This window comes from Rattus norvegicus, chromosome 3 (assembly GCF_036323735.1).
Source record: "Rattus norvegicus strain BN/NHsdMcwi chromosome 3, GRCr8, whole genome shotgun sequence".
NCBI classification, from domain to species: Eukaryota; Metazoa; Chordata; class Mammalia; order Rodentia; family Muridae; genus Rattus; species Rattus norvegicus.
This window is the reverse complement of record NC_086021.1, coordinates 29,633,543-29,659,767: the sequence shown is the minus strand read 5'-3', so window position 1 is coordinate 29,659,767 and position 26,225 is coordinate 29,633,543. Positions and strand designations below refer to the sequence as shown.

Below are 26,225 nucleotides of genomic sequence, written 5' to 3'. Positions count from 1 at the left end.
AGTGTATGTGGGCAATAATGGAACTGAGTTAATAGATTAATAGAACTAACATTTAGATAGGGATTAGAGACCTTTTGTAAATTGCTTTACTCAATGGTTTGTTTTTTAAGCTGAGTATCAAGAAGATATTCAAGAACAAAGTGTGCATCTGTGAATTAAACTGTCTTCGCTTTATTTTTCTGTGGATTAGCTAAATACATTTCTTCTTAAGGATGGTGCCAAGAAGAAGGACTGACACAAAGAAAAGGGCTTGGCTTTTAAGATGTCACACTTGAATTGTGTCTTGCTCAAAAACAAAAAAACACTGATGAGGACCTTGTCCTATCTCAAAGCACCCCCCTCTTCTTTTTTCCTGAGGATTGTTGGAAGCTGTCTGTTGGAAGTGTGAGATCAGTAAAACTGCTGTAAATTTCCTTGAGAATTTTAGTTGCAGCCTTGTTACAACTTCAGTGGTCAGAGGCAACTTTGTTTCACTGTTCTCAGAGGACTACCTTAAACGTTTCACTTGGTTTAGTAACTTTATAACTGTGTTTTAGGAGGTGTAAACTCTTCTAGACTTTAAATTAACATTACAAAACGCATGATTATGTATGTTTCTTACTTTTGGAATTGGCTCTGGATGTGGTAGTGGTGGCTTAAGGAGGTGTCAAGGACTAGGGAGCATCGGGTAGTCTGTCAGACTGGCAATGGGGTTGTTGCTTGTCCCTGACAATGTGGGGTGGGATGTGGAGAGCTGAAGTCTTTGTATTTAAATGATTTGAAATCACATTTAGTCTTTTTATTTTCAGAGTTTTATTGATTGTAGTCAGGAGTGTGAGACTATAGGCCTTATGTTCCTCTTCTGTTTTCTTTTTTAGCACAAATTACAGAAAAGACCTACCCTGCCTCCTTTATAAGCAGCATCTCCTGCAGGAAAGACTCCACCATGCAGCCACCACCTCAGGCAGTCCCGTCTGGTGTGGCTGGCCCACCCCCAGCTGGGAATCCTCGAAGCTCGTTCTGGGCCAACAGCCCTTACAGGAAGCCAGCCAATAATAATGCACCAGTGGCTCCCATAACACGCCCACTGCAGCCAGTAACGGATCCGTTTGCTTTTAACAGACAGACTCTTCAAAACACACCAGTGGGCAGTTCATCCAAAAGCAGCCCACCTAATTTGCCTGGCCCAGCCCTCCCTGTTTTTTCTCAGTGGCCTGGTTTGCCTGTGCCTCCCACAAATGCTGGGGATAGCTCCACAGGACTTCATGAGCCTCTGCCAGGAACTCTGTCACAGCCTAGAGCAGACCCCAGTCTATTTCCTCCTGCATCTACCCCTTCTTCATTGCCTGGGCTGGAGGTGAACAGGAGTGCTGAGGTTGATTCCAGCTCAGGACCTGAAGTCCAGATGCTGCCACATCCACCTCACTACATTCCAGGAGTGGGTCCTGAGCAGCCTCACGGAGGCCATCTGAATGACAGTGGGGCTGGGCCTGACCAATCCATGAATAGGCACGCCCCACATGATGGTGCTGTGGCCCATGCAGCATCTCCTTTCTTCCCTCAGCCCCAGATGCCAGGTCAGTGGGGGCCTGTGCATGGAGGCCCTCCGCCCTCCTATCATCATCACTCACCCTGCCTGGAGGGCCCTGTTCAGGACATGGGGCCCCAGGCTGCCAGCTTGCCCCATTTCCCCTCTCCATCTAGTCTACACGAGGGACCTGGCCATGAGTCCCGTGTCCCACAAACGTTTACTCCAGCATCCTTGGCCAGTGGTGAAGGAAATGAGATAGTCCACCAGCAAAGTAAAAATTACCCATCGAGTAGCTTCCCCCCTAAACACAGTTTTGAGCAGAATTCCAGAGTTGGGAATATGTGGGCAAGCGCGGAGTTCAGGCAGAATCCAGGAGTTAATAAAGAGCATCTGCTAGACCCTGCCCATGTGAATCCCTTCACTCAGGGAAACAGCCCTGAGAACCAGGTGCACCATCCCCCAGTGGCCGCAACTAACCATGCCCTGCAAGAAGCAGCCTCCGGAGCGCTCTCAATGTTTTTTCAAGGGGAGGAGACAGAGAACGAGGAAAATCTCTCATCTGAAAAAGCAGGCCTTGATGACAGATTAGACTCGGGTAGCTTCTCTTCTACCTCCAGACTGGGCCATCCACCACTCCCTGGAGCTGGTGGTGTCTACCAGGCCGCTCAGGAAGGAGATGTGCAACCTTATTTTTCTCAGTTTGTGGGCATCCGTCATGACAAACAGACCACTATGACTCCTGCTAATGATGCGTGGGGTGATATTCCGGGTGCTGGGACCCACTGTGCTAGTGGGCCACAGTGTGAGAATGTAGAGAACCTAGAATTTGTTCAGAATCAAGAAGTTTTGCCACGTGAGACCGTGAATGTGGATCCCTTTTCCCCGAGTGATCAGTTTCGATATGGGCCCCTTCCTGGGCCAGCTGCCTCCAGGCCTGTTACTTCGGGCCTCACTAGAGGAGGAGGGCTAAATCTTGAGGCCCCTGACATGCCACTGCACCCTACACGACCTGACAGTGTGTCATCCAGCTACAGCAACCATAGTCACAGAAGTCCTCCTGGGTCAGCCAGACCCCAAGAATTGGTGGGCACATTCATTCAGCAAGAAGTTGGAAAACTCGAAGATGATACGTCAGGGAGTTTTTTTAAGCAAATTGATTCTTCTCCGGTTGGAGGTGAAACAGATGAGATGACCAGGAGTCAAAATTACTGCAGCAGCCTGTCCCAGCCTTCAACTCCAAGCCCTCCAAAACCTACGGGAGTCTTCCAGACAAGTGCAAATAGTTCTTTTGAGCCAGTAAAATCCCACTTGGTTGGAGTGAAACCAGTTGAAGCAGATCGTGCCAACATGGTGGTTGAAGTGAGAGGGACCCAGAACTGCCAGAAGCACGGGGCCGCTGTTCTACCACCTGATGCCACCCCAGGAAACCTGGAACAGCCACCAGACAACATGGAGACCCTGTGTGCACCTCAGGCCTGCCCTTTGCCTCTTAGCACCACTGGAGAGGCTGGGCAACTGGTTTCACACACAGCAGGGCCACCCTTGGATACTGTGCGCCCCATGCCTGACAAGAGGTCCTCAGCCAGGGCCCAGGGGCCTGTGAAATGTGAGAGCCCAGCCACAACTCTGTGGGCACAAAACGAACTGCCAGATTTTGGGGGCAATGTCCTTCTAGCCCCTGCTGCCCCTGCACTTTATGTTCCTGTAAAACCAAAACCTTCAGAGGTTGTTCATCATCCAGAAAAGGGCATGTCTGGACAGCAGTCATGGAAATCAGGGTCTGTGCCCCCTTTGCAGAACCAAGACCCTCCTGGTGCTTCTGAGAACCTTGAGAACCCTCCCAAGGTAGGAGAAGAGGAGGCCCTTCCATTGCAGGCAAGTTCTGGTTATGCGAGTTTGCTGTCCTCACCACCCACTGAATCTTTACACAATCAACCTGTCCTGATTGCCCAGCCTGATCAAAGCTATAATTTGGCTCAGCCCATTAATTTTTCTGTGTCCTTACCGAATCCTAATGAGAAGAATCAGTGCTGGGGAGATGCTGTGGTGGGGGAGAAATCCATGGTGAGCACCCGGGCTCTTGGTGCTGACCATGAAGAACATGCTGCCTTGTCTGCAATTCCAGCCAGTACTGTCACTGGCTCGTCTTTGCCTAACAGTGTCACCCAGAACTGTGCCCCTCGAGGTTCTGGGTCTTCTGAAATGATTGCTAGCCAGCCTGCCAGTTGGTTGGTTCAACAGCTGTCCCCTCAGATTCCTCAAAGTCAGCACCCCAATGCAGAGAAGGGTCCTTCTGAGTTTGTTAATAGCCCTGCTAATGGAAGTGTGATGCTAGCTCCACCTGCAAACAGTGCTGTGATACCTAACAGTAATAAGGGGTATCACTCTAGAAACCCGGAAGAAGCCATCGGTGCCCTAGACTTCACATTGAGTAGAACTTTGGAAAATCCTGTGAGAATGTGTAGCCCATCTCATTCAAACAGCCCAGCTTCTCAGCAGCCTCTTGCCAATCATCCCAGACAATCTGGGCCTGGGCTGCATAACCAGGATCATTTCTACCAGCAGGTAACAAAAGATGCTCAGGATCACCGTAGCCTAGAAAGAGGCCAGTCAGAGCTGGTGCCTCCTCCGCCACAGAATTCTCCCCAACAAGTACCCCAAGCTGCGTGTCCAGAGCCTTCAAATCCAGAAAGCCCACCCACACAAGGACAGTCTGAAGGCTTGGTCCAGCCATCAGCAAGTCCAGCTCCAGTCAACACAGGCCAGCAGCCTCAGCCACCGCAGTCCTCCAGTGCATCGGTTACATCTACCAACTCCAACCAGGCAGCTGTGCGGTCAGAACAGCCATGGCTACACCCACCTCCCACTACTTTTGGCCCAGCACCTCAAGACTTGGCATCCTACTACTATTATAGACCCCCGTATGAAGCCTACCAGTCTCCGTACCCTTCACCGTACCCATCAGATCCTGGAGCAGCCTCTTTATACTACCAAGTAAGAGCACTGACATTTAACCATCTTGCTTTCCTCACTTCACCCCCTTTTTTCTCCTCTTAATGCTGTTTCTCTCAGTAATGACCTTTCTTTAGACCCATGTGGTCCCCCTGAAAAGAATCTTCCCTGCCCACCAACAAAGCTCTTCTTTCAGAGAGTCCTGTAGCATGTGGCATTGGTTGTATTGCCAGTGTGATACCGACCTCTGGCTGACAAAGTGCCATGCTTCCCAGAGCATTCTTGGGCTTGCTGCAGTTATAGTGCTAGACTGACCTCTTTAGGGAGGAGCCTAGTAGGTAGACTGTGTGCTGCTGTTTATTTGTTTGTGCTTCCAGACAGGTGTCACTGTGGGCCAAGTTAGATGTGAATTTAAAATCATTAACATTTTACTGGGCCTCACTTTTGTGTATGTGGTGGTTTTGGTTTGGCAGGCTTCATTTAGCCCTGGCTAGCCCCATATGTAGCTAAGGATAACCTTGAAGTCTTGAAGCCCTTATATTCCTGCCTCCACATCCTGAGTAGTGGAATTACCAGTATATGTCACCATATCCAGCTCTTTTATATATTTTAAAACATTTATTTATTAAGTGTATATATATATATATGTTTATGTATTTGCATGTGGGCGCACACACGAAGAGGTTGGAAGATAATTTTCAGGAATTAGTTTTCTTCCTCCACCATGTGGCTTCCAGGGATCAAACTCCAGTCAGCCATTTTGATGGCACCTTTCATCTGGTTTAAATAACAAAAACAACTTATGAAACTAACGACAGGTTATATTCCTAATAACTCTAGGAATCTTCTATGGCCTTCCTTGAGAATAAAGTCTTGAAGGAAGACTTTATTTAGATTGTCCATGTGCAGTAATGAGCAGAGGTGAGGGACAGTAAACCTCTCAGGTGCATGGCAGTGATCCTGCAGACTGGGAGGCCACTGCAGAGAGGGAGGCCACTGCTGGTTAGGTCCTGCTTAATCCTATAGTGGTGTGAAGTACCGTGCTTGATCGCTCTTAGCTTGTCCTTACCCCTGGCCCAGACTCATCACTATTCCAGTTAGAGGGATTGTATTGCTGAAAGGTGAAAGACCCAAGTCCTCCAGTGTTTGGGGCCAGGCGGTGTTGGATTCTTGTGTGGCCTGAGAGCAGTTGGCACTGTGTCAGAAGGAACCTTAGAAACAGTTGTAGCAGCTAGGCCAGAGCTGCCGTGGCCGTAGGCCTGTGCCTCCCTTCCTATCAGCCTAGTATAGCATCAGGTGTACATGTGTGAGCAGTTACAAATCTTCCCTAAAGACTAGTAAGTTCTAGACTTTAGAAGAGGAGCCATAGCTATTCTTTCTGTAGGAGGCATTTCCAGTTTGTGGCCTGATGCTGTGCTACAGAGTGTGGAGCCACAGATGGGCTGCAGGCTCCTTCAGAATCCCAAGCCTTACAGCTCTCCTCTGAGTGTGCATCCGTGCCTCGTCATTGCCAAGGTTCTCAGGAGTCAGAAGAGCCATTTCCCACGATTTCATATTACCTGTCAGCTGATGGCAGAGCTGAGGCTTTTGCCTGTATCACTTCATTTCTTTTTAGATCTCCACATGTCCTACGTAGCCCTTTTTCCAGAGATAGGGCAGAGCCATGGTTTTGTTACAATGGGGCTGAAATCCTCATCAGAATAAGATACAATTTCCTTTTAAAGCCAGGTATGGTGGTTCAGGCTGTAATTCTAACACCCGGGAGGCTGATAAAGGTAGATTCTACAAGTTCAAGGCCACTGTGAGCTTCATAGTGAGTTTTAGGCCAACGTAGGCTAAGTGTGAGACTGCTGCAAAACAGCAGCAACAGACAAACAAAGCAAAGCACCCCTAGATTTGAAAACAGTGACCAATGCTGTCTTTCTTCGTGAGGCTTTTGGGGCTGACTCACATGGGTCCTTGGCCCTGTTGCTTTACTGAGGGGTGGTGCTCTATTTATGTTGTTCAGACTATCATCTCCATGTTTAAGACTGCAGGGGGAAGCTTGCCCTGGAGGGCCTTAGGGAGATGCTGCCGGCTGCCCTTAATGTGGACTATGCTTTGGGCTTTGTTTCCATGGGAGAATCCTATCCACAATACTGCTCTTCGACAGTGGGCATCTGCAGCACCTAGAGCTAATTCTGTCACGAAATGTCTGCTCTCCATGGAGTCTAACAATGCCCCAAACTTCTTTCCACAGGATATCTATGGCCTGTATGAGCCTCGTTACAGACCCTATGACAGCTCGGCATCTGCTTATGCCGAGAACCACCGCTACTCTGAACCTGAGCGGCCCAGCTCCCGTGCAAGTCACTATTCTGACCAGCTCACTCCCAGGTGGGAACACATCCCTTGTGGCTGCTTTACTCTCATACTCAGTTGTGTGTGCTGTTGGCTATGATGGTGACTTAGTGATGATAGTAATTCTTTATCTGTAGAGAATCCTTCAAACCCATTCTGTCAGCATGAACAGACCAGAGCTAAGTACACTGCCACATGTAGTCCTAGCAGAGCTGTCACTTAGCATTTGTCCACAATCTTTAGCCAGGCCAGACTCTAGGTAAGGCCATAAAGAAGTGATCTCTATGCTGATAGATGAATGGTTGTTCCTGTCCTGGGCACACCCACTCTGCTGCTGGCATTTTGGTTGTGGGTGATTAGGGATCTTAGATTAGGGCCGCAGATGTTTTTAACGTCATGAGGACCCTGTCACAGAGATGGCATAATCCACCGTCCACCAAATGATCTCTAACACAAGGACGGACTAAAAGCTGTGTTCTGTGCCCAGCTCTGCCCACACTGGTGAAAGTCCCCCGCCCTCCCCAGCCTGCATATCTCCTATACTGGCTATCCACCACCCTGGCATTGTGCCCTCTGAGTAAGTCTGTAAGCCAGGTCAAAGTTCCATCTCATTTTCAGTTGCCCAGAGCCTGCTTTTCATCTTGTATCACTCTAGGCCATTGACTCCATTGTGAAAAATAGTGGGGTGCTGGCCTTGGTCAGTACACTCTTTTACCTCAGTTTCTGCAGTGTCCTCTTACTTAAGCCCAGTAGTCAAGGAAAGCTCATGGTAGCTGACTTTGCTATAAGAATCCTTCTTTTCCTTAGAAACTCCCAGCTGCTAAGGTTGTATGTACACTTGCTCTCAGAGTTTTCTGTAAGTTCTTGAGGTATCTGGTAACTTGTCTGAAGACACACTGCTTTGCGTGTGAACCTTTGCCCATTTAGCTATCCTAATGTACCTTGCTCCAGAGGTACATGCTGAACCATGCACAGGCATCCATAGCTAATCATTGTAGGTCTTTATGAAGCAGCAGTACGGAGGCTTGGGTGAGTTTCGGAGTGCCTGCCTGGTAGATATGAGCCCCTGGATTGGATCCCTACTACATACACTTCAAGCACATGCACACGTGTGTGTTTGAGGAACAGAGACAGGGAGACAGACAGACACATACTTGGTTGTGAGAAAGTTTGGGAAAATCTTAGATGGGAAGTAGCTTTTGGACTCATACAGCTCAGCTTTCTGATTGAAAATCTGTGAGAGGAGTTGGGGATTTAGCTCAGTGGTAGAGCGCTTGCCTAGCAAGCACAAGGCCCTGGGTTCTGTCCCCAGCTCCAAAAAAAAAAAAAAAAAAAAAAAAAAAAGAAGAAAATCCGTGAGAAGGCAAGAGGCATGTGGATCTGTTTGCTGGAGTGCAGAAGGGAGAAGGCATGGGGGCAAGAGCCAGGGTGAACCAGTTTGCCTTCCACGTGTCTGCCTGCAACTTTATTTAAGAACTAACTTTGAAGAGTGACTGAGGCTCAGGCTGGGTGATCTGTCTATGATGACAGCTTTCCTTCCTCTCTCTGGGTCCTTTGAGTGTCTCTCATTTGTCACAGCCCACAGAAGCTTGCTCTCTTGTCTGTGTGTCTATGTGTGTGGATGCTCAGTGCTGATATTCAGTGTTAGGGCCATAGCATCCCTGGAGGACCTGCTTGAGGTGGGACACACTTCTCATGTTTGTCTGGGTCCTTCCTGAACTGTATGTAGGTAGGTTGGTGAGAGCAGCTGAGGTAGTGGCAGGCTCTTGATCTCACTCTATATCAAGGTGTTTTTCTGGAATCAATGTCAGATGAAAGTCTGGGGTGGCCAGCCTGAATGAACCTTAAGGCCAGGTTGGTGGTATTCCTGGGCTGCACATCTGGCCAAGTAGATGCTATGCTAGCCAAACAGCCAAGCTCAGTTGAGCAGTTTCTTAAAAGGGTCTCAGAAAATTCAATAGTGTTTAGCGCTTTTGACATTCCTGAGAGTGTCAGATCCTCTTAAGTAAGTGCACTTACTCCCTCTTTTTTGAGTAAATCTCACCTTCTCTGTAATGAGTCAGGGGCATGGTTCAGTTATTGGGCATAGAAGAAGCTAACTCTTTATTGATCTGCTGGCGCTGGCCCTGGCTCACCTCACAGATCCACTCCTCCAAGGCCACACTGAGCACTCGTAATTAGTAAGGTCACTTTCTTGTGGTTCACCTTTGTAATTCCATCACTATGGAGGTACAGGCAGGAAGCTTGTCATGAGTTTAAGGCAGGCCTAAGCTACACAGTGAGACACAGTTTCAAAAAAAGAAAAAAGAAATGCTTCTGATCTGGTCAGAGGTTTCCATAACTGAGGTGTCCTCATGCATGTCTATGAGCTTTGAGTTGGCTACTCTCTCAGTACACTTTAGAAATAGATACTGTGTTTAATAGCTCTTTTCCACCGCAGGCAAGGATATCCTGAAGGATACTACAATTCTAAGAGTGGATGGAGCAGTCACAGTGACTACTACGCAAATTACTACTCTGGCCAGTATGATTATGGAGGTACGTTTAGAAGTTGTAAGCATTAGCAGGGGACTGTCCAACTACCGCCTGTGATCATGCAGCCATGTAGAAGTCATGTTCTGGCAGGTGAATCAAGATCACTTCTCCTTTCACTGTGTTTTTATCCCAAGAGTCAAAGTAATTAAGAATTGTGCACATCTGGAAATGATCGTTTTGACAACTTCATTGAAAAGTCACATTGTACCCATAGCATAGTGTCTCTGTCATATTGACGTGAAGTGCAGTGACTACTTCTAAGACTACCTGGTCCACATGTGACTGACTTCTCAAGAACAAGCTAATGAGGCTGGGCAGAATGCAAGGCCGGCTCCCCAGTCACGCTGCCATGCTTAAATGCTCAGAAGCCACATGAGGCTGACACTCGCTCCTTGGTGACAGCTACAGCCTGCTTATTGTGGCAGTTATGGTTACTTGACCCTGCTGTGTGCTGTTTTGCCAGGTCCACGTGCTGTTTCCTTCTGCCTCCCAGGGGCGTCTGTATGAATTTTAAACAGGGGTATTGTATGTAACAGTACCTTGTGTTGGTTATAACATTAGTATTTCTTTTTAAGAGTTGGCTTTTGGCTTTTTTGTTTTTGTTTTTGAGATAGGGTTTCTCTGTGTGTAACAGTCCTGGCTATCCTAGAACTCACTCTGCAGACTAGGCTGGCCTGGCTAGTTCTGCCTGCCTCTGGCTTCTGAGTGCTGGGATCAAAGGCATGGGCCACTACACCCAGCTTATAGTTTGCTTTTTTTTTCTTTTTTCTTTTTTCTTTTTTTTTTTTTTTCCCGGAGCTGGGGACCGAACCCAGGGCCTTGCGCTTCCTAGGTAAGCGCTCTACCACTGAGCTAAATCCCCAGCCCCATAGTTTGCTTTTAATGAAATTATTTTCTTAAAATATCCTGAAACATGAGCTGGAGAGATAGTATAGTCTTAATTAAGATTAACAATTATAAGTATTATTGGGACTGGAGTTGTAACTATGGCATCTAGCTATAAACTTGAAGCCTTAGGTTTAATTCTTCACATTGTAAAATAAACCAAAAAAGGTGAAAAAGAGCTTATATAGTACTCTTAACTCTTGCCTTAAGAGAATGACCAGTGCCTATTCCATCATGGGCAGGAGGCAGGCAGCTGGGCCCTCTGGGTCAGTCAGGGCTTGTTCTCTAGGCCAGGCCTGTCCTTCATTCCTAAGCTGTCCACCTGCTTCAGGGGAGCTGGGTCTTCTGTGTGTGGCCGCCACATTCATGCCTTTGTTCTTCACTGACAGACCCAGGCCGCTGGGACCGTTACTATGGGTCTCGATTTAGGGACCCTCGCACCTGGGACCGGAGGTACTGGTATGACTCTGACCATGACCCATACAGGAAGGACAACTATGCTTACAGTGACAGGTTGGTGACAGGCACATGAATGAAGGAGGTTGGAGAAAGCCGAGGTGTGCTCTTGCTTGCCCTCGTCCTGTCTTTGGGAGTAGTCAGCTACAGTTCTGGAGCTTCTGAGCAGTAATCTAGGGTTTGAAAGAGGAAGCACTGGCCACCTCTCCCTGTGCCCACCTCCAGCTTATGGGAGGAGGACTGGCTTAAGTGTGTTTCTTCCTAGTAGTCCTGGGAGGACCTGAGGGCTGCCTCCTATTTTCTTCTGTCCCTTCTCCATCCTGCCCATAACCCAGGACAGGGACTGCCCTCATTGTACCTGCAGTGTATTCTCTGAGATCACCTGCATCTGAACCCACGATTTGGTTTCTTGTGCCGGGCCTGCAAGGTTAGCTGTAACTCTTCAGGATGAAGACTGCCTCAGGATAGAAGAGGGGCATCGAGCAGTGAGAGCTAGCTGTAGCCTTAGAAAGTTCCTGGTAGTTGTGTGGTGTCCCAGGGAGCTGCCCTTCCAATCTCCTGCCTTGGCCCCCTGCTTACTCTAGGCCTGAGAAATGTGATGATCACTGGAGGTATGACCCTCGCTTCACTGGGAGCTTCGATGATGACACTGAGCTCCACAGGGACCCCTATGGAGAAGAAGTAGACAGACGCAGCATCCACAGCGAGCACTCAGCCCGGAGCCTGCGCAGTACTCACAGCCTGCCCAGCCGCCGCAGCAGCCTCAGCTCCCATTCACACCAGGTGTGCTGGGCAGGCCTGGCAGGGAAGAGCAGGCTTTATGTCTTGGCCTGCACTTTGTCTCTGCCTGGGACTAACAGTGTGCCCACAGTCTTTGTGGTGTTCATGGGTACTTACTTTCTCTGCTTGATCTCTTTCCCAAGAGTCAGATTTACAGAAGCCACCATGTGACTGGCGGTTCCTTTGAGGCCCCCCATGCCCCAGGCTCATTTCATGGTGATTATGCCTATGGTACCTATGCCAGCAATTTCAGCGGTGCCCATGGTTTTCCAGAGTACAGCTACCCTGCAGACACCTCCTGGCCTGCTGCGGAGCAAGGTGCGTTCTCAGCAGTTGAGCGTGCAGCCACCAGGTTGGGGTAGAACAGTAGAGCAGTCAGCTCCTCTCTGCACTCTGCGCTCACTGTCCTGGACGCCATGGCTTGTTGGTACAGGCCGACATTGACCCTTGGATTGACATTTGTCTCAGGGCCTAAGAGCTGTCTGCTTGCCCAGCGTGCATTGTTAATGGGTAATTTTGATTCCAGTGTCCTTTCCAGTCAAGCCTTGGGTGTCTCTTCTCTATGTTCTCACACTGGCTATGTGGGTGAGCGCTCTTGGATCTCCTCTCAGTTCCCCTGAGAGACTCTTGCTCTGATTTGTGCCAGTGTCCCATTCTGACTCTCTCCTGAGTCTTCACCTCCTAAAGTGTCACTGAGAGCTCTCCTGAGTGAAGTATTGGTTAGCATTAGAAACCACTTTTGTGTGTGAACTGCTCAGCTTGTTTGCTCTGTGATAGTCTGAGATAGGCAGGCAGGAAGCCTGAGCTGGGAATCTGTTCTAGACGCTGTGAGACACGACCAGCCAGCTCAGTGCTTCTCTTCCTATTTTATTTAAATTCAGTTCCATCAAGACCGACCTCTCCTGAGAAGTTTACAGTGCCTCACGTCTGTGCCAGGTTTGGTCCTGGTGGTCAGCTCCTCAAAGTGATACCCAACCTGCCTTCAGAAGGACAGCCCGCATTGGTGGAGATCCACAGCTTAGAGGTAACCGTGGACCTGTGGTGCTCTGTAACCCATGGCCTTGGAAAAGATGCTTCCCTGAAAGGCTCAGGCTTCTAGGGCTTGCGTTTAAAATTTGAAAATCTCCATTGTAGTTCATGCTCCTATGATTGTATCAAGTGCTTTTACCCTCTGGGCAGAGGGATGGGTGTGGTTCCAGAATTGGTTTTTGTGGCTCAGTCTGCCGGTGGTTCTGACTGCACACACGGCCCACTCCGTCCCTCTCATTGCAGACCTTGCTGCAGCACACACCTGAGCAGGAAGAAATGCGCTCCTTCCCAGGACCTCTCGGCAAGTAAGGTCCCCACTGTGCTGCCTCTCGATGTCTGTCATAAGGGCGGCTGCTGAGTTTGGCTCACAGCTTTGGTACCACCATTCACTGGGTGTTCATTCTTTCCCCAGAGATGACACTCACAAAGTAGATGTTATTAACTTTGCACAAAACAAAGCGACAAAATGTTTGCAGAATGAAAGTTTAATTGACAAAGAGTCTGCAAGTCTTCTTTGGAACTTCATTATTCTGTTATGCAGACAGAATGGGGTATGTTCCCTTTTACTTGTTGAATACTCTCCCTGTTCGCCTGTAGTCCCAGAATCTGTTCCCTGTTCCTATCCAGAGCTGCAGTCAGTGTCAAGCCTGCCATGCAGTGCTCCCTCAGGAAGAGCATCTACCCCATGCAGTGCTCCCTCAGGAAGAGCATCCTACCCCATGCAGTGCTCCCTCAGGAAGAGTGTCATGGCCACAACCTGGGAAAGTAGGACAAAAGGGAGGTGTGAGGTTGGGGGTGAGCTGCCATCTCAGCTCTTATGGGAGGCTGAGAATCAGTGTGTCCCTGCCCACATGAAGAGTCAAGTTTCTTTCTTGAGGTCTAACATGTGTTACCTGTTGTAGACCTGGCTATGTTCTGACAGCCTGGGAGTTGTCTTGTTATCTGGCTGGAAACCCTGTTTCTAGTAAAGTCTTATGTTGCTCTCCATCCTGTCTGTGTTAATCCTGTAGACCGTCGTGGGAACAGACATCGCAGAGCTCTTGTTACGGGACCATAGAACTGTGTGGCTTCCTGGGAAGTCACCCAACGAGGCAAACCTGATAGATTTTACCAATGAGGCTGTGGAGCAAGTGGAAGAGGAGGAGTCAGGGGAGGCCCAGCTCTCATTTCTCACAGACAGTCAGACAGTGACCAGCAGTGTGCTGGAGAAGGAGACTGAGCGGTTCCGTGAACTCTTGCTGTACGGTCGGAAGAAGGTAGGTAGCCCTGCAGATGTTTTTTATTGTTTGTCTGTTGGCCCAGGGAAGAGAGACCAACTTCCTCTAGGGAGCAACTGTCGTGAGTGCCGTTCAGTGTCAGTGAAGGTATTAGTAGTGTTTCTTCTGAGAAGAGCCCATGAAGAACTCCAGCCAGCTCAGTTTAGTCATTTAGAGAGCGTAGTTGCTCGTCTGTGTGTAGAACCAGGGTGAAGTCTTCTTACAGACTGAAGCGTCAGACTACTCTTGTGTATTTTTGTTAAAATAGGGTTCTATAAACCTGAGGCTGAAAGTGTGTACAGGAGTGGGAAAGTCTGTATATTAGGGCAGAGGATGTTCTAATAGTGGGAGATAGAGCATACTGGCTCCTAGAGTTCTCTATGGCAGGGCCATCTGATGGGCCCAGAGTTCTCTCTCCTTTACATTATGATCAATTTAGAGGTTCATGGTTTTGGTTTGTTCGGGTCTAAGAATTGAACCAGGCCATGTGCACGATAAGCAAATACGCCCAGCTATAACATAGAATTTTAACTCTGAAATGGGGTCTTGTGGCCCAGCGTAGCCTCAAACTCATCCTCCTCCTGCCCCAGCCTTTAAAGTTCTGTGATGTCAAGTGTGTGCCACCACACCTGACTAGAAAGCTCTTTTTATGAAACAGTCTTTATATGTTACCCAGGCGGGTCTTGAACTTTTGTGCTCAGGTGGTTTCCTTCTCTCTGTTTCTTGAGTGAGACTGCAGTAGCCCCCATGCCCAAGGAAAGCGCACATGTGGTCCTTGAAATTTTAACATGGAGTTTCACAGCTGGTTTAAATCATATACCCTATTGGCTTTTGTGAATAATTTCTTCTGTTGCCAAGTTTTGCCTCCTAGCCCAAAGTGCCAAATTGTACCAAAGATTATTGGGGTGCTGGGAGACTAGCTTGAGGATGGAGAGTGTCTGCGGGAGGGAACCCATGCTGGTACTGCACTCCACAGTAGTAGTGCTGTCACTCGTTCCCAGCTGCTGTGCTGGGTCCTCACGCAGGAGTGGGGAATGAAGGCAACATGCTTTTCCCTCACTAGAGGGAAAGGGCAGAAGGAGGAGACTGTACTGTTCTCTGTAAACTTTGAACACATGCTCATTGGTCTTACCTACCACAGCCATCTTTTTTTCTGTATGCGCATGACTACTGTGGTTCTATCTGGTCCACAGTAAGCACTGATTATTCACACAAGCTCTGAAATGCATTGCAGGATGCTCTGGAGTCTGCCATGAAAAATGGCTTATGGGGTCACGCCCTGCTGCTTGCAAGTAAGATGGACAGCCGGACACATGCCCGTGTCATGACCAGGTGTGTCAGCTTGAGGTGCACCCCATTCAGTTGCACAGCCTGACTTTGGTACTCAAGTACCTTGCCTCTGCTATGGGGTTTTCAGCTGTGGACTTGTAGGCTTCCTTCCTTGGCTCTTTCTCCGGTTACACTGTTGAGGAAGTTTTAAATTTCTTATTGCCTGGTATTCTTTAATACTTCTGTAAAACCTCAGTTGGATAAAGGGCTGAGAATGGGCTGTGGTTTCTTCTTGTTGAACCAGAGGTGGATCTCCCCATTCTCTGTACATGTAGGTTTGCCAACAGTCTTCCGATCAATGACCCCCTGCAGACTGTCTACCAGCTCATGTCTGGACGGATGCCTGCTGCATCCACGGTGAGTGTGCAGGTCCACAGTCCACAGTCCAGTGTGATTTGTGAATACTAAAGACTGACTGTGGAGTGTCTCTGAAACCTATGATTCTTGTTGTTACTTTCTCATTGGGCTTGGCCATCAGGAAATTAAAGGTGACAGTCTCTGAAGGATAAGAATTTGTTTGATGTTCTTCTCATTATAGTGTTGTGGAGATGAGAAATGGGGAGATTGGAGGCCACATCTTGCAATGGTTTTGTCCAACCTGAACAACAACATGGATGTGGAATCTCGGACCATGGCTACCATGGGTGATACCCTAGGTGGGTTAGGTGTGAAGTGGGCCTTTGGCTGTCATGTGATTGACCCCAGAGTCTGACTGTGTGAATAGCTGTGCCAGAACCACAAGAGACATGGCTTTCCTAAGTCTAATGTCTCTGGCACCTTCCCTGAAGCGTTTCCTAGGACTGATGAGATGTGATCGCTTTCTCTCTCTCCAGCATCAAAAGGCCTGCTGGATGCCGCACATTTTTGCTACCTCATGGCCCAGGTTGGATTTGGGGTTTATACAAAGAAAACTACCAAACTTGTTTTGATAGGCTCAAATCACAGGTAAGGAATCAAGTCGAGATAGCAGGATCCATTTTCCTCTAAGAAGCAAATGACCCCCGTTTCTTCAGTTAATCCGGAATGGCCAGCCTTGCAGCTTTGCTACATGATGGGGCGTACTTGGGTTTACTTGCTTTGAGATTTATGGTGCCAGTGTTGGCCACTTTTCAAAGTGAGTGAGTAATTCACTTCTTCCACAGTTTGCCATTTTTAAAGTTTGCCACTAATGAAGCCATTCAAAGGACGGAGGCTTATGAGTACGCTCAGTCCCTTGGGGCGCATACCTGTTCCTTACCTAACTTCCAGGTGAGCGGGGCTGTGAGGGGTGGCTTCTTAGGGTTTTGAATTCTCACAAAAGTAATGACGAGGTGTTTTGTTTTGTGAGGTTTTTTTCACTGTTTGTTTAATTTGGTTTGGTTTTTGACACTTTGAATATACAGTTGGTCAAAATGCTATACTGAATAGAGAATTTTTTATATTTTTGTTCTTAATATTTCAGACTATATTTCAAAAGGTTTTATATATAAGGTATTTTTTAATGAGAGTTGTGTGTATCTGTGTGGAGGTGGGTGGGTGTGTGTGTGGAGGTGTGGGGGGGTGAGTGTGTAGAGGTGGGTAGGTGTGTAGGTGCGTGTGTGTACATAGGTTTGTATATATTAGTGGGTAATGTTTATAGTTTGCCCATAAGAAAGCCAGTTGTCTGGACGAGTGGCAGCAGCAGGACATCAAATCTTGAACCTGCTGGCTGTGTCAGAGGGGTCATGGGGAGTGCACGTGTCTACTTTGACACTACACTGTCACGGAGGCTGCTGTGATATACAGCTTCTAAGACCTTAGGGCCGTGGGAAGCCCAGGATTGTGACGTGCACTTGATGGAAGCCCCAGGACTGTGGTGATGCACTTGTCGTTTCAGGTGTTTAAATTCATCTACTTGTGCCGCCTGGCTGAAATGGGACTCGCTACACAGGCCTTCCACTACTGTGAAGTAATAGCCAAGAGTGTCCTGACACAGCCTACTGCATACTCCCCAGTGCTGATTAGCCAGTTGATTCAGGTAGGAGCTTCCAGGGCCTTCCTGTTACCGTCTCGACAACTCTGGAAAGGCACAGACTTCATCTTGCTGGTCTTGGGGGTGATGGGTGGTTCTTAACAAAGAGAGATCCAGAATTTAGATACTTTAGATACTTTGGTGCTCTTGGGTGGCTGTTTTGGACTTTGCATCATTAACAGTCACTGCTTAACAAATTCATCTTGATCCATTCAAATCCTTTAAGGCTCTCAGAGGACTGCATCTTCCCTGGTTAGTTGAGCACTTAGACAGGCCAGTTAGTATCCATCTAAGTGTGAACTGCACCCGGAGCACTCTGACCACTCAGCTTGGCACAACCCACACGCGGCCTTCTTCAGGCCCACTGTGTTGCACTTGGGAACAGTTTTGTTGGTGCCATTTGGCAATAACAAGGACCTCTGTTCTCTGGGGTCTAGATGGCTTCCCAGTTACGCCTCTTCGATCCTCAACTGAAGGAGAAGCCAGAGGAGGAGTCCTTTGTGGAGCCTGCCTGGTTGGTGCAGCTGCAGCACGTGGAGAGGCAGATCCAGGTACGCCTTTTGACAACACAGCCTTGTCCTAGAACTTGGCTTGGAAGCATTTGGTGAGAGGGTTTGTGCCCCTGTCGTTTCCGTGCTGAAGCATCTGATGGGTGCACTGTGACTTGAGAAGTATACACTCTGAGAGTCCCTCCTTGCCAGGAGAGCATCAGTGTAGACCTCTCGATGTGGAGAGTTCACCTGCGCTCACGTGTACTGTTGAGCATGGCTGCAGCTTGACTCTGTTTTCTGTAGGAGGGCACTGTGCTGTGGAACCAGGATGGAACTGAACCCCAGCAGTGTCACATCACATCGGGCTCTGAGGTGGAGCAGCCAGATGGCCCTGGACTCAACCAGCAGGCAGGGCCAAGGGCCGACAACCCTCTCCTGATGCCAAGCACTGAGCCTTTGGTGCACAGCGTGCAGCTGCTGCCCACAGGTGGGACCCACAGCACCCATGTACTTGCTTACTGATGTCTTCTTTGAGAGACAGAACACTGCTGCCAGAATTGGCATTGTGTATACCACGGTGATTGGGATGTTTGGACTTTCTCCTTCTTTCTCTTATGCGTCCCCATGCAGCGATCATGTAAAGTTGCAGAACTTTAGATGCCCTCCTGCTGATGTCATGAATGCCTATGCCCCCTGGCCCTGGCCCTGGCCCCTGACAGACTCAGGGCCATTTAACTGCTTGCTTCCTGTGGTGCCTCGTAGCTCTGTCGGAGCAAGTACCACTACTTCTCAGTCTGCAGCTGCTTCTCCTCATCTTTGGGAAGGGTTACCCATCCCTCCAGGAGATGAGGTCCAGACCTCTCACTCATTTCTTAAACCTCTTTCCTGGCCAGGCAAGCATCTTTTCCGTTGCCCTGTCTCTCATTCTGCCCCTGCTCTGCAGGTATCCTCAACCAGCCTGACAGCAGGCAGTTCAGCCCTGATACCCTGATACCCTCTTACCCTCTATTCCAAAACTCCCCTCCTACCTGGTGTCCCATCCACGCTTGACTCAGACGGCTTCTGGTGCCCACCCTGTGGCCTTCCATCTCTACTGATAGCCACTCCCCACTCCTACATGTTTCCTGCCGCCACACTGGAATTAACCCCCTCGTTTTTCTTCTTCCTGATTCATTTCCTACATTGGGAATCTTGTTTTGTGCTGGGAGATGGAGATCTCACAGCATTGCTCAAGCTGGTGTTAGTTAGACTTGTGGTTTACAAATTACCTAAGCCTCCTGAGCAATTGAGATCGTAGGCCTATGCCCTTGTGTCCAGTGTTGAGCTGACAGAGAGGACTCACTTAGCCAGTTGAGCTGTGCGGAGGATGCCTGCCTGCATAAATGGTCTATTTGACCCTAGCGATGGGCAGAGTGCTCCCAAAACAGCACTGTGCTAGGGGTCACTTGGTGTAGTTTTCAGCTCCTGCCCCACATCACATTTACTGCTGGTCCTTGGCACACCCATCCTGACCCTGAGCTTCTAGGACAGGAACATTCTGCTCCATCCTAGAGCACTGGGGGGTGCTGTTTTTCCAGCTACCTCATCATAAAAGACGCGTGCCTGTGCAGAGCAGCGTATGTGCTTATCATTACTTGCCTGGAAGTCAGCCACAGTGACCTTAGAGTTCCTGTTCTCCACTCTCCCCTACAGCTCCTCAGACATTGCCTGATGGCCAGCCTGCTCACCTTGCCAGGGTGCCCATGTTCCCAGTACCAATGTCTCGTCCCCCCCTGGAGCTGAGTGCTGCCTATGGACCCCCGGGGTCTGTACTTGGCTTCCCAGAATCCTCCAGATCTGATCCTGCAGTGCTGCATCCTGGGCAGGCCCTACCACCCGCTACACCAGGTCTCCAGGAAAGTGGGCCACCACTCCAGGAGGCCAGAAGCCCAGATCCAGGTATGTCTGCTGAGGGGTAGATGTTGTCCCGAGAGCAGAGCTAATTAATTGGTCTTGGTGTTAAAGGAAGTAGCTCGTAGAAGCTATTATCTGGACTAAAAGTTCTAGCATTGCAAACTGCTAAGAGTCTCAGTACGGTTAAAGCGGTAATGTTAGTTTCTGTTGTGGCCTGGCCTCGTGTTACCATTTGAAGCCTAACTGCCATTTAGAGAGTAAGAGAATGGTCCCGGGGCATTTGCGGGCTCTGTCTTGGTGCTGTACTAAAGTCCTGTGGGTTGCACAAGTCGGGGTGGCAGATGTTTCTCTGGAAGCCAAATTTGATGGATCCTGTGCCTGTGCCTGTCTGTCTGTGATTGCTTTTAAAGCAAGTGGTTAGTTGCCACACACTTGGGAAAGCCTTCCTTTCCCACACTGGAAAGGGGCACTGGTGACTGAGCCCTGGTCATCACTTTGTTCTCAGTCTGTTCCTGGCCAGAGCCCTGCTTCCCTCTTACCCCATGGCAGCAGCTCCAGGACCCAGTCATTCTCTTTTGTTTTGACAGAAATGGTGCCACAGGGCTCACCTGTCAGACACTCCCCTCCTGAGCCCCGTGAAGAGGAGTTTGGCAAGAACGTCGCTGACCTGGTACTTCTATAGCTTGTTGTTGTGTCCCCTGTGAGTTTATTGAGTAGGCACTTTGGCTCCTTGTTCTTAGCCTGAAATAGGAAGGTAAGGAAGGTAAGGAAATTGTTCTTAAATTCGATTCTTACAGAGGAAGTGTTTCTAAGATCATTGGAGCTGAGGCCAGGGAGATGGGTCATTTGTTAAGGGTGCTTGCCACCAAGTCTGATGACCTGAGCTCATTCTCATATGGGAGACAGAGAGAACCAACTCCTACAAGTTACCCTCTGACTTCCACACATGTATTCTAACACACATGCCCTCCAGGACACATTAATTTAAAAGTAACTTTAATTATTCAAATGTTGGTAAAAATGTTGATGGAGAAAGAGGCAAAAAGAGAATCTAGTGTTGTAAAAGCAGTTCCTTTAAGCAGAAAGAACAGCCACCTGTAGTGAAATTCTAGATATAATTCTCAAACATGGAGAACCTTCCAGATGTCTACCCTCACTGTACAATAGAACCTGATATTTTGGTTTCCCTGAAATTGCAGTCACCGTAGCACACAGACTTTGGTACAGATACTCTTCTGTGTGCTCTCAACCAAAAGGGACAGATGGCACTTTTCTTTATAGCTGCCCTGCACTGATGGGTGTTGTCCCATCAGTAGGTGTCTCCTCATTTCAGCTCGCCCGTTCCTGAGAAATAAGCACAGCACAGGGAGCTTCCCTGTGTGGCAATCACGTCTTCACCCAGGGCTGGATCACTGTGAAAGAAACTTTATGTTTATTTGTGTGTGTGTGTGTACATGTGTATGTGTGCATGGGTTCCTATAGAGGCCAGAGGAGGTCACTGAGTCCCTGGAGCTGCAGTTACAGGGATTTGTGACCCACAGGAAGTGAGTGCTGAGAACTAATTGCAAGAGCAGTAAACACTCTTAATAAGTGAGCCATCTCTCCACCCTCTTTATTTTATTTTTATTGTGGTGGGGTGGGGGTAGTGCATGTACCATAGTACATGCACCCTGTGGTAGTCCGAGGAAACCCTGTAGTTTGGTTCTCTCCTTCCACTTTTATGTGAATTCTAGAGATCAAATTCACGGTGGCAAGGTTGAGTTGCAAGTGTCTTACCACTGAGCCGTTCATCAGCTCATGGAGAAAATATTTTAAATTGTGGTATTTTTCTAACAACATCATGCCCAGCTCTAAGCAGTCCCTCCCTCAGGGCATGTGTATACTTCCTCTCTTGGAGTGTGATGCACCTTGCTAGTGTTTGCTGGCTGTGTGTGACATTTCTCTAGCAGACTGGGAAGTTTCAAAGTGCCTGGTCTGCCGGCGAGGGTGAATCCTCTTCCTTGCTCTCACAGTTCTCTGCCCTACTAGGGAGACACAGTCAGCTGTGCTTGCTTACCCCTTCTCTTCCTCACAAGGAGCTCCAGGAAAGCTGGCTTTCATCTTGCTTTGTGACAGGGCTCCTCTAGAACAGCACAGGACTCGGAAACCTCCCCAGTGTGGGATCTTGGCAGCTCCAGTCTGACACGTGCCCCATCTTTGACACCTGATTCTGAAGGGAAGAAACCTGCACAAGCTGTCAAAAAGGAGCCCAAGGAGCCCAAGAAGGTATAGCCCAGTCCTGCAGAGGTGGGCGAATACAGGAGGGAGGCTCAGCACCAGAAGCAGCTTTCCTTGGGAATTAGAGGCAAAGAAGAGACCATTCATTTGTTATAATCAAACATTCGTAAACTATTTTCCCAAGATGTAACATACATGAAATTGAGTGTGTAAAGCATGTCACAACTAGGCAAGTCTGTCTGTCTGTCCGCGTGTGTGTGTGTGTGTGTGTGTGTGTGTGTGAGAGAGAGAGAGAGAGAGAGAGAGAGAGAGAGAGAGAGAGAGAGAGAGTGTGCACATGCGTGTGCGCACCCAGATTGGTGAGGAAATACCCAGGCTTCCTAGAGACTCACTCATAGCCAGTCCATCACAGACAAGCCCCAGTGCAGCCAGAGTAGGGCACATGTATCTCCTGATAGCAGCCAAGCTGAGCACCTTGGCACAAGCTTAGCCCTCAGTGCTCAGTGCTCTTGTACCTGTTGTGACCTTTCTGCATTCTGAGCTGTTGTTTCAGTGATGTGTGAGTCCTTGCATGGTGGCTGCAGGTCCTTCATTGGATGAGTGTGTGGTACACATCCTGTCTCAATCTGCAGACCAGCTTTTTGTTCTTGATGACATTTTAAGTTCTTCAATTTTAAAAAAAAAATTATGTAATTTTAAATTACACGTGCATGTGTGTATCTGTATGGGTGCCTGCAGAGACAGAGAGGGCCCTGGAGCTACAGGTAAGGAGGTTGTGAGTTGCCCAAAGTGTGTGCTGAGAACCAAATCTTGTCCTCTGGCAGAGCGGTCTATGCTCTTAATCACGGAACCATCTCTCTCCCGTAGTTCATCATTTTAAGAAAGTTCAGCTTATCAGATACCCTTCATGATAATTTTTTGAAAATACACACAAGTTTAATTTTTAAAAACATATGAAGGCTGAGGATAAAGTTCAGGTGTACAGCACAATGCCTGGGGTTCAGCCCTAGTTAGTACAGGGTAAACAAAACAAAACAAAAAAGAAGCCCAAGATAATTTTAGGGGCTAGAGAGGCAACTCAATCGTTAATACATGGACTGTTCTTGTACCGGAGATAAAGTTTTTTATTGATTCTTTGTGAGTTTCACATCATGTCTACCAGCCCCCTTATGCCTGCTTGCTGCCCTTGCATTCCCTTCGCCAACATAAAAACCACACAAACAGAACAAGCAGAACAAAGTGTAGAAAGCATCTGGTCATGGACAGATGTCCCACAGTAAACCCCTCTGTCCTCACATCTTCACTTTTGAATGTTCATTGAATGAGTCATTGTTCTGGTTCAAGGTTTCTGGCTTTTGTGACACTGTTGATATTGGCTCCTCATTGAGACTCCTCCCAGTTATCCTGTTGTTGCACTGTGTCTTGGAGATCTTGCAGCTTTGGATCAGCAGAACTAACCCTTTCACTGGCCCCAACAGTTGATGTAGATTTTGGGATTGGCCAACTCAGAGCCCTGGATGGGCCTGGGTGGCAGCTGAGGTGCCCTGCCCACTGGCTCTCCCTCACCAACAACACCAGGGCCAGCTCTTCAGCTCAGTGCTGCTAGACCTCCCAGTGCCGCCATCCACAGGAGGCAGGGCCAGCTCTCCCGCTCTCCTGCCCTGGGGGCCAGCTCACCCACACCCACACTTCCAGAGCCAGCACCACTGTGCTGCCCAGTCGAGGTGCGGAGCCTGCTCTCCCAAGTCCTGTAGCTGGCAAGGAGCTGGGTGAGCTCTCCTGCTCTGACACTGAGGACATTTTAAAAAGGAGGCCATGCCTGGTGTGGCGATGCATGCCTTTAATCCAAGCACTGTGGAGGCAGAGACAAGCTAATCTCTATAAATTTGAGACCAGTCTGTTCTGCTAGGAAGTTTCCAGAATTACGTAGTAAGATCCTGTCTAAAAAATAAAAAAGAGACCAAAGGTGATTGACTGAATGAATATCATAGGCATCAGAGCCTCCCGGAGTCACTGTTTCTCACCTGGGTGCCTGCCATTCAGGGGCCAGCTAGTAATAACCCCTGGGCTTTCCATCCAAACTGTGGTTCCTGAATGATACACCTCTACCATCTTATCATAAAGACTCTGCAGGACCCAGAACACCCAGGAAAGCTCCAACTATAATTCTGATATCTTCAAGGGGCTAGCTGATGGTGGTGTGTGATTTATGCCAACACTCAGGAGGCAGAGGCAGGCAGATCTCTGTGAGTTCAAGGCCAACCTGGCCTATAGAGTGAGTTCCAAGATAGCCAGGGCTACATAGAGAAATCCTGTCTCAAAAAAATTGTGTGTGTGTGTGTGTGTGTGTCTGTGTGTGTGTGTGTGTGTGTGTGTGTGTGTGTGTGTGTGTGTCTGTGTGTGTGTTTTTCAGGACATCCAGGGAGCAGGAAGTAGGAGACCAAGTAGACAAACTCACATCTCTTCCTCACCCAGGGTCCCTTGACATGTATGGCAGGCCGCTCTCAACTACCTATAACCCCAGTTCTAGGGGTTCCAATGCCTCTGGCACCTACTCATGTGCACATACCCAACACATACAGATTTTTTTTAAGCCAGGGGGCGGTGGCTCAGGTCTTTAATCCCAGCACTTGGGAGGCTGAAGCAGGCAGATCTCAATGAGTTTGAGACCAGCCTAGTCTATATATTTTCAGGTACATTCAAACCCCTTTGACTTGTGTGGTCAAAGCATCCAGATGAGCTCACCCTCTGTGTCCCATGACGGTTGACTGCTCAGCCCCGTCCTCCACCCACATCCCACCTCTGGACACAATGCTTTCCATTTCCTGCTGGGCTCCTCTCACTGGGAAGTGGCCTCATGTTTTTCTGCTGATTTTATTTAGACCGAGTCCTGGTTCTCTCGCTGGCTGCCTGGGAAGAAAAGGACAGAAGCTTATCTACCAGATGACAAGAACAAATCAGTGAGTGTTGTCCAGATGTAGCAGTCGCTTAGTAGGGTGGATAGGTAAGGATGGCCCGTCACTGCTTGAAAATGCAGTGTATTAGGATTCATACCAGACCTGAAAAAGAACATTCTCTGAAGTTGTGAAGTGTCTAAATCAGATTCTAATTCTTTCTAGTTTCATTGGACTGAATTTTTTTCTTTTAAAAATCTTGGCAGATTGTTTGGGATGAAAAGAAAAACCAGTGGGTGAATCTGAATGAACCGGAGGAGGAGGTGAGCAGTGTCTTTAGGCCCCTGTTTCAGGGGAAGATGCTTGCTTTATTCCTCGTCACCTGGGCAAGGCCTCCCTTTGGAGAGTCCTCACTGGTCTCCATCATGTTAAAGGCATTGCTGAGCTGTCTCTCCCTCTGCAGAAGAAGGCTCCACCCCCACCTCCAACATCGTTCCCCAGGGTTCCCCAGGCGGCTCCCACTGGGCCTGCAGGACCACCCATGGCCTCCGTGAATGTGTTTTCTAGAAAAGCAGGTAATAATAGCTACAGTGAAATCAGAGGCATCTGTATAGAACATGGTGCTATGACATCCAGAGCTCAGTCAGCTGTCGTGATGCTTACGCTGTCCGTGCTAGGGAGAATGCATTTCTACCCTTGAGAGAAAAGCCCAGTTACCCAGTACATGAAGGGATCCAAGTTTTCTATTAGTAAATATGCAACCCGTGTGCCTGGGTAAAACGGAAACTAAGCTCATAGTCAATTCTGCTATGGGTCTCATTAGTTCCTCTGATTCAGCATGGATCAGGTTGGTTGGATATTGGAAGTCGCTCAGTGCTCACCGGAATTTGCCCCCTTCTCATTGGTAGGTGGGTCCAGAGCTCGCTATGTGGATGTTCTCAACCCAAGTGGAACACAGCGGAGTGAACCAGCTCTTGCTCCTGCGGATTTCTTTGCTCCTCTTGCCCCGCTGCCAATCCCTTCTAACTTATTTGTACCAAACCCAGGTATGCAGCTCATGCGTTAGCCCTGCTTCTTGATCCATTTCCATCCATGATCCTCTGGCCCTCGTCTTCTTAGAAGAATAACTGGGCCAAAGTGCAGAGGACCGAAGGCTTGTATATACGTCTTTGGCAATTGGACTTTCCTCCCTGAGGGTCAGTGGTTGAACCCTGCCATGTGGACTGTTACACAGAATGTCCCAGAGATTGGGCCGGCGTGATGACTTGATGCTCCCTCATTCACAGATGCAGAAGAGTCACAACCTGCAGATGGGACTGGCTGTAGGGGACAGGCACCAGCTGGGACTCAATCTAAGGCAGAGCCCACCCTGGAAGCCAAGGTATATATACAGTGCTGTAGGAAGAAGGCGAGGGGTTCCCTGTGTCCTTCAGGATTCCTTTGCCCTCTGCAAATCAGTGTCGGGTGTGACCAGGTTGACAGGTCGCACTGTTTGTATTTGTTTGGTAGAGTGATTAGAAGGTGAATCAAGGACTGAGGAAGGCGCTCAAGGTTCAGTTTGGAAAGAGGAAAAACTAAAGGCAGATGGTGGTGACGGCTGGTTAACAGTACAGTCCATTAATGTTTCTTGCTTTGAAGTGGTATGGGTGGGAATTGTTAGTTGAACAT

General features: G+C 48.6%; 1 protein-coding gene across 12 annotated transcripts in view; it reads left to right on the top strand.

Moving 5' to 3' along the window:
• The window catches only part of Sec16a (SEC16 homolog A, endoplasmic reticulum export factor), a 35,147-nt gene that overhangs the window by 3,158 nt on the left and 5,764 nt on the right, over positions 1–26,225 (top strand). For 6 of the 12 annotated variants that reach the window (XM_039104081.2, XM_006233662.5, XM_006233663.4 and 3 more), the window contains exons 2-27: positions 858–4,504; positions 6,702–6,838; positions 9,243–9,340; positions 10,612–10,735; positions 11,263–11,461; positions 11,602–11,776; positions 12,340–12,482; positions 12,731–12,792; positions 12,900–13,038; positions 13,498–13,743; positions 14,978–15,075; positions 15,348–15,429; positions 15,611–15,728; positions 15,906–16,017; positions 16,215–16,320; positions 16,928–17,068; positions 17,500–17,613; positions 17,857–18,040; positions 19,246–19,491; positions 20,034–20,116; positions 21,562–21,711; positions 24,546–24,623; positions 24,824–24,880; positions 25,021–25,132; positions 25,466–25,603; positions 25,844–25,938. In XM_039104081.2, coding sequence (XP_038960009.1) covers positions 926–4,504; positions 6,702–6,838; positions 9,243–9,340; positions 10,612–10,735; positions 11,263–11,461; positions 11,602–11,776; positions 12,340–12,482; positions 12,731–12,792; positions 12,900–13,038; positions 13,498–13,743; positions 14,978–15,075; positions 15,348–15,429; positions 15,611–15,728; positions 15,906–16,017; positions 16,215–16,320; positions 16,928–17,068; positions 17,500–17,613; positions 17,857–18,040; positions 19,246–19,491; positions 20,034–20,116; positions 21,562–21,711; positions 24,546–24,623; positions 24,824–24,880; positions 25,021–25,132; positions 25,466–25,603; positions 25,844–25,938 — 6,816 coding nt within the window. In that variant the 5' untranslated portion in view covers positions 858–925. Of the gene's footprint in view, positions 1–857; positions 4,505–6,701; positions 6,839–9,242; positions 9,341–10,611; positions 10,736–11,262; positions 11,462–11,601; positions 11,777–12,339; positions 12,483–12,730; positions 12,793–12,899; positions 13,039–13,497; positions 13,744–14,977; positions 15,076–15,347; positions 15,430–15,610; positions 15,729–15,905; positions 16,018–16,214; positions 16,321–16,927; positions 17,069–17,499; positions 17,614–17,856; positions 18,041–19,245; positions 19,492–20,033; positions 20,117–21,561; positions 21,712–24,545; positions 24,624–24,823; positions 24,881–24,991; positions 25,133–25,465; positions 25,604–25,843; positions 25,939–26,225 lie in introns of those variants that run through there. The other 6 variants (XM_063282952.1, XM_006233666.5, XM_063282953.1 and 3 more) reach the window with 2 other exon arrangements.